This window comes from Ictalurus furcatus, chromosome 13, assembly GCF_023375685.1.
Source record: "Ictalurus furcatus strain D&B chromosome 13, Billie_1.0, whole genome shotgun sequence".
In the NCBI taxonomy this organism is placed as follows: domain Eukaryota; kingdom Metazoa; phylum Chordata; class Actinopteri; order Siluriformes; family Ictaluridae; genus Ictalurus; species Ictalurus furcatus.
Genome location: NC_071267.1, coordinates 16,398,128 through 16,404,748, shown reverse-complemented (window position 1 = coordinate 16,404,748; position 6,621 = coordinate 16,398,128). Strand labels below are relative to the sequence as shown.

The window sequence follows — 6,621 nt, the reverse complement described above, 5'->3', positions numbered from 1 at the left end:
TTGGCTACTCACACTCCAGTCCAGAAGGTGGCGGTAACACCCCTTTTAGTTAGAATGTGGTTTCGAAGAAGAAGCGTGTAGCACAACATTTGAAGAAGAAGAGAAGAAGAAGCTGGTTGTGACTGGATGATCAACTCCAGAGTTACTGTGGTGTTGGATTAAATTACCACGAGGACAGGCTATGGAAGGGGTGAGGTGTCTTGTGGAGTGTTGGGCAGATTTTGGTGACTTGCTTTATGCGAAAGTGATCTGTCATGGCCCAGATGTGATCTTAAGCATCGGGTCTGAACACATCTTTGTTTTTAGTGGCCAAGAGAGAAGAGTTAAGGCAAGTGGGATTTCCTGAATCTGTATCAGTGTTTCACTGCTGATCAAGGTCACTGCTTCTGTAAGGGAAAATGTTTTTTTTTTTACAGACTGTCCTGCAGTTTGATTCTCCAGTCACATCCCTGGCCTTAAGTGCTGATCAGTGTAGTCTCTATGCTCTCTGTGAGAATAATCTCCTTTACTGTACCACCCTCTCTCCGGAATCCAGGTAACATGAAACATTTTGTGAAATGCTCTCTAGATAACTGACATTTTTCATTATGATTGACGATGATTGATGATGATGATGATGATCTCATTTTCCAGTCCTAAATAAAGTCTTCCTGCACCATTACATGTTTCCTGGAAAACCTTGCTGTCTTGCTGTCCCTCACTTTTATTTACAGCTCCTTCTCAGCAGAACAGGGTGATGACCCTGCCTTGTCCGTGGTGTCCAGGGACAACGTTCTAGTGAAAGATGGCACTGCTCTCTCCTTCACTGTAGCAGAGGACATACTCATTACTGTCAGTCTGCAAGAGTCTTTCTGGAGGTTTCACCTCTATGAATTGGCACGTTGTTCATCCAGATCCCCAGGATTTCAGAAAGGTGCAGGATTTCAGGTCCCAGCTGTCACGGGAGTTTCTCAGAATGATGTGGTTTTGCAGGCTAGGACGAGCTCAGCTCCAGCTTTGACATGCGTCTACCCCAATTCCTCACCTAAAGGACATGCATGTAAACGCCAGCCTCGTCTCGATCCTCTCCTTTTCAGGCTCTTATTTGGAGTTGATGCATCTCTTATAAATTCTCCCGTCATTCTTTGTGGTTTACCCGATGGACGTCTTGTTTTTTCCCCACTACTCCTACCTGCTCTAACCAGCTCAAAGGGAGAACAAAAGCCACAAATCAGGACTTTCTACAGTTTAGAGCAGCCAGTAGCATTTATTGGAACGTCTCTTATTGGGGATCAGGGCCCACAATGCCTGGTTGTGATTGGTCAGAGGGGCAGAATCCTGCTGATCAGGGCCAATCAAAGAAGCTCTGATGGAAAGGCAGCGGATTGCGGTAAGGTTTCCAGTTTAATATTGTAGTTCTATGGTCATAGGAATGAAGTATTTTGTGATAACACTAAGCACTATGTTGATATCTTTCTAAAGGATTCATTGAGCACATTGTGCAGGGGCCTGTGGTATGTGCCTGTGTAGATGGTGAACATTTATACTACAGCACTGCCACAAACCTATTCTGCTTGTCCCTGAGCAAGACCTTAACACGTTCGTCGTCATCATCACCCATCACAGCAGTGTCAGAGGGAGACAGCACAAGGCCAGAGAGTGCGGTCTGTCTGAATATGTGCCGAGTAATCGCACTAACTGAGCCTTCCATCAGTCCTACAGGTACACTGGTTCCCTCCTTGAATGAAACTCATGGAAGAGAGAATGTTTTATTAACCAAAACTCAGTAATTGATGACTGATCGATGACGTGTCGAATGGACTGAGAAGTATGTGTTTGTTCTAGTCATCATCTAGTCAGGGTCCGTGTCACTAATCGAAAGTGGTAATGTGAATCACCACTATGAAACAAAACATAACTACTTGAAATGGTCTTAGTTCTAAAAGTCCCAGTGAAGTGCCTTGAAACATGCAGCGTTATTTGATTTGTTGCTATAATTTCCACTGAAACAGGAAGTCAGGGTGGGACATATTGAATGGCCCCTACCCCTTTTTAAATGGCCAATAGTGTTTAGCTTACCTCAAAACCAGGAAACCTGCAGCTGTCGGGGGCAGGACACCTCAGATTCTAGTGAGCTTCTTCTGAGAAGCTGAAGTGCAGAATGATCTCATCAAAATTGTTGATCTTTATTGGTGGTAGAGAGGGAGACAGTAAATTTTGAATGCATATATTTTCTAAATGCAAATTTTGTCATTGTTTTGGAGCACACTAGCTTATAGATAACCTTAAGGCTAACATATTTATACTAAAATCCACAAAACTTCCATTTGGATTTCGTGGGGACTTTAATAACTAAGCATTAAAATATAATTATAGTTGCCATTTAGTCATGTTAGTTGCTTATTCAGACCTTTTATAAGCAATGAATTTTATGTAACTGGACATTTTTATACATTTTGGTTGAATACCCCTGCTATAGTTAATTCATTTGATAGTGTCTCATTAAGGTGGACTTGAAATAATTACCACTTGTTTATTTTGACCTGAAAAGTTTAAACTGCAGTTTGCTGTGGAAAGTCAAATGGGACCAAGACAGATAGCTGCCACAAGACCTACAACAAAACAAAAAGATGGACCTTTTATTTATATCACTTTCAGAAATATCATTAGATTTTTACAATTAATATATTAACATAGGCTTTTTAGACATTTTTGTTCCTTGTAGTAAAACCTTGCATCAAATTTATCAGATTTACCTGTTCAAAGTATGGGTGTACACACTTTTACACTTAACTTTGTGCATTGTATGAATTGTAGGCAGTGTGCAGCTTCTGGCTGTGTCTCTCAGTGGGAGACTTCTTCAGGTGACCCTCCCTCAGGACTCCGACAAAGCTAACATGTCTAGACTGGCTTCATCACAAGCAGGGCAGAAAATCAAAGACCTCTTGGCTGGTATTGGAAATGTTTGGGAGAGGTAAGATTATTTTAAGGTTTTAACTTGAGATGCTTTGTACAAAAAAAAACAACTGACACCATTTTGACAAAACTGAATTGACTGAATTTTTCAGAGCAACATTAGAGAAACAGCAGCTGGAATTGAAGAATAACACACTCAAGCGTTTGAACCACGTTCTCAACATCTGTCACTTGCTTTTAAACTGTCAGAAGACTGACCAAGAGGTGTGTGAGCGCCAGCCTACAATCAGCTGTCATGGGGCTGCCAAATGGAGTACGCTACTTCAGAAAGACTCTTTGGTTCTCACTTGCATATTGGAAAACCAAAGTTCTTGTGCCTTAGACCAAGGATGGACTCTTTGTCTTCAAGTGCAGCCAAGTCTTTCTGTCAGTGCAGGGGGTTCATCTAGAACCTACTCCTTTGCCTTGATGAAATTAGACGGTGGTCAAAAAGCTGAAGTGACGTTACCTCTCGAACGTGACGGGGACTTATTTCTCCCGGTGCAGATCTACTGCTCGCTTGTGTACACTTTACAGTCTTTATTTAACCCAGAGGAATACAGACAGCTCTCAACCAGTGACACCTCACTATCTCAGCTTATTACACACACAGGCAGCATCTGTCTGTCTCTGAACACGTTAACATTGGACTGGCTAGATGCCTTAAGGATAGGAGAGCCAACTCCAAATGGTGATCATATTCCCAAACAAATCAGCACTTGGGAAGCCACTCGCATGCTCCTGAGCTCCAGACAAATTCACACCAATGAGCCAGTAATGCCGACTGCTGCTCCACATACAGTAGCAATCCACATATCCTCGGAGCTCCTGAGGAACCTGCTCAGCTTACCTGACTGTAGCAGTGCACCTCTGTGCATCTCCGTGCTCAAATGGCTGCTGTGTGGAACTTCTAAGACAGAGGGGCAAGAGGTAGTGCAGAGTCCAGTTGTGTGTGCCAAAGGGCCAGACAGACAGGCGGTCAGACTGCTGACCAAAGAGGTATGCTTGTGTATTGAATGTTAGAGATTTGATCTTTGGTTTCCTTGTAATGTACTATTCCCAATGCAGAACATGACTGCATGACAAATTCCACCTCCTGTGCTATGTACGTCTGGTTAGTAGTTTTTACTCACAACTGACAGACAGTCTGCTAATTAAACATCTAAGAAGTGGTTAACATAGCAAATCAGTAGAATTTGAGAAGCATTGCATGTTATTTTATATTGTTCCAGTTGTATTTAAAAAAAAAAAAAACGTTTTTTGTTGGATAGGTTTTACTTTGTTGTTGTATTCCATCTTTTTTTTTATGTCTTGCCTTTTGTAGTCCGTCATGGATTGCTCTATTGGTATTACGGTACTATGCAGGGCTGGGCAATATGACAAAAATATCATACCATGATACAATATATAATTTAGCTAACAAATTGTCTGCAAAGCAGGAGTAAAATAAACAAAAAAAAACCTTAGTTTGATGTTACTTTTTTAAAATGCCTCCAAAGACAAAGAAGATTAAGTTTTTAAAAAAGTACCCTTTAATTTGTAATTATTAAAAATGTTGTTTTTTTTTAAATCACCATACCAATGATATCTCAGAAAAGTGTATCGCATAATCATTTATCACAATATTAATATTATATCGATATATCACCCAGCCCTAGTACTATGTGTGCATGCAAACATGCTTTTGTTCTTGTGTTCATACTTGGTGAAGGATATATTGCAGCGAGGTAGCATCTACTGTATGTGTATAAACCTCAGGTCATGTGCTAAAACTGTAACTTGGTTAGAGCCATGAAAAATCTGTGGGTTGTTTTGTTTTTTGTTAAATAGCAGTATCTTTTGCTCCCACCAAACCAATGACTCTTATTTTCTTATATTAGCATTTTGTATATAATGCAAGCATAGCGTAATGTGGAATTTCTAGGTGGTGGTGAAGCTGTGTACTCATGCCCAGTCTCTCAAAAATCCTACTACCTCAAAAAGAGAGAGAGAGAGAGAGAGAGAGAGAGAGAGAGCACCTACACAAGTTGTCCACGTCCCCCACTAAATTGTAGATTCCAAGCAAACAGGTGGACACACAGAAAGAACGGATAAATAAACTTACCAGGCAAATAAAGATTAGCAGACTAATGACAAACTGACCTGGCTCAAAACTACAAAAAAAGTGGGACATGAATAACCCAAGGTAAACATTGGTTAAAAAGAAACACTGAAATCAAAGGTGAATTCTAGAGGGACATTTCTTTATCCTGTTACAGCTTACTGGCATCCCCTTGCAGTCTGCTGTTCGATTTAGTTGCTACTGTATTAATATATTCCTCATTCTACTTCAGCCTGTTTTAATGCGCACTAGTTTTTATTAGTCAAAAAACCTCTATAAACATCTGATTAAAAACTCCACACCAGCTCATTATTACCAAATAATATTACAAAATAACCTCATATAACCCATTTATTGGGGTTATGTCTTACTATGGTTACTGTACAATTGCTATTACTATTATTGTACTATTATGGTCTGTCTATGTCTGCAGGTCATATTGAGTGACTTTCGTGCTGAAGGACCCCTGTCTGTTGTGGAGGTTCGGGTAGAGAGTGTTTCCATCTCTGCAGTGTGTGGATTACATCATGCCGTCCTGCGACGTGTTCAGGTGCACATACACACGAGAAAAGAAAAAATCTCCTCATTGTGTAAATCAAGCCTACTTATACAGTTAATGTAATGATTCATGATTTCAGGCCCTTCTGAAGGATGCTGCCTTGAAACTGGAGAAGCCAGCAGAGCTCAGAGGACAGCGCTTGTGTGAGGCTGTTCGGCATATGGAGGTAAAACCCACATCTAATCATATCCCATGTCCACTGACACATGCTGAGATCACTAGCCATATTAGTCTTAGCAAGACAATTGCAGGGGGACTCGGTCACATACTAACAGCCAGTTTATTTCAGCATCTATATAAGGACCTGCAGGATTTTCGTGACCCAGCTGATCGAGTTATGAAGACAAGGAGGACGTCAGAATCACTGTTTCACCTCTACTTGCAACTAAGAGAGAAGCCATTTGTCATTCTGTGAATGCACACACTCATTCATAATATAATAATCAGTTTGGTTATTCTAGGGAGCAATGTACATAAGCAAAGATGTACATGGGTTTCAAATTTTGGAAAAAAATTATATTTATATAATTTTTAATGTGGCTTTATACAGTCTATGGCTCTATTTTTTGTCTGTATCTCAACTTGACCACTGCCTTTTTTTTTAAACAAAATAAAGTGATGTCTTGTACAACATTCTTATATTATTATTATTATTATTATTATTATTATTATTATTATAATACATAATGATTTTCAATAGTTTTTATTTTTGTTCTCACACATTTATTATTACTCTTCTTACACATTTAAACCTTGGGTTTCAATGTATAATCCATAAAGATTTAGTTTACTTCCATTATTCAAACCAAAGTCGATCTTTCTGAAATATGAGCCTAGAATCATTTCCCTCAGAAAACCGTTACTGTCATAGCAGGCTAACTATAATGCTGCAGAAAGTTCATGCATTAAACTTATGCCATACATATACATACACACACACACACACACACATATATACATATATATATATATATATATATATATATATATATATATATATATATATATATATATATATATATATATA

At 39.4% G+C, this 6,621-nt stretch overlaps 1 protein-coding gene across 1 annotated transcript; it reads left to right on the top strand.

The window, feature by feature from the left end:
* The first annotated feature begins 22 nt into the window (after positions 1–22).
* On the top strand, positions 23–6,215 carry faap100 (FA core complex associated protein 100). The gene is made up of 9 exons (XM_053639603.1): positions 23–328; positions 417–535; positions 714–1,369; positions 1,462–1,701; positions 2,797–2,953; positions 3,048–3,933; positions 5,469–5,585; positions 5,674–5,760; positions 5,884–6,215. The coding sequence occupies exons 1-9, from the start codon at positions 182–184 to the stop codon at positions 6,007–6,009; spliced, it is 2,535 nt and encodes an 844-aa protein (XP_053495578.1). The 5' UTR covers positions 23–181; the 3' UTR covers positions 6,010–6,215.
* The last annotated feature ends 406 nt before the right edge of the window (positions 6,216–6,621 follow it).

Excerpts from the sequence above, each read along its gene's own strand:
- faap100 (XM_053639603.1), top strand. The coding sequence starts at position 182 with ATGGAAGGGGTGAGGTGTCTTGTGGAGTGTTGGGCAGATTTTGGTGAC. Across the intron at positions 329-416 it reads GCCAAGAGAGAAGAGTTAAG|ACTGTCCTGCAGTTTGATTC; the intron begins GCAAGTGGGATT and ends TTTTTTTTACAG. Across the intron at positions 1,370-1,461 it reads TGGAAAGGCAGCGGATTGCG|GATTCATTGAGCACATTGTG; the intron begins GTAAGGTTTCCA and ends ATCTTTCTAAAG.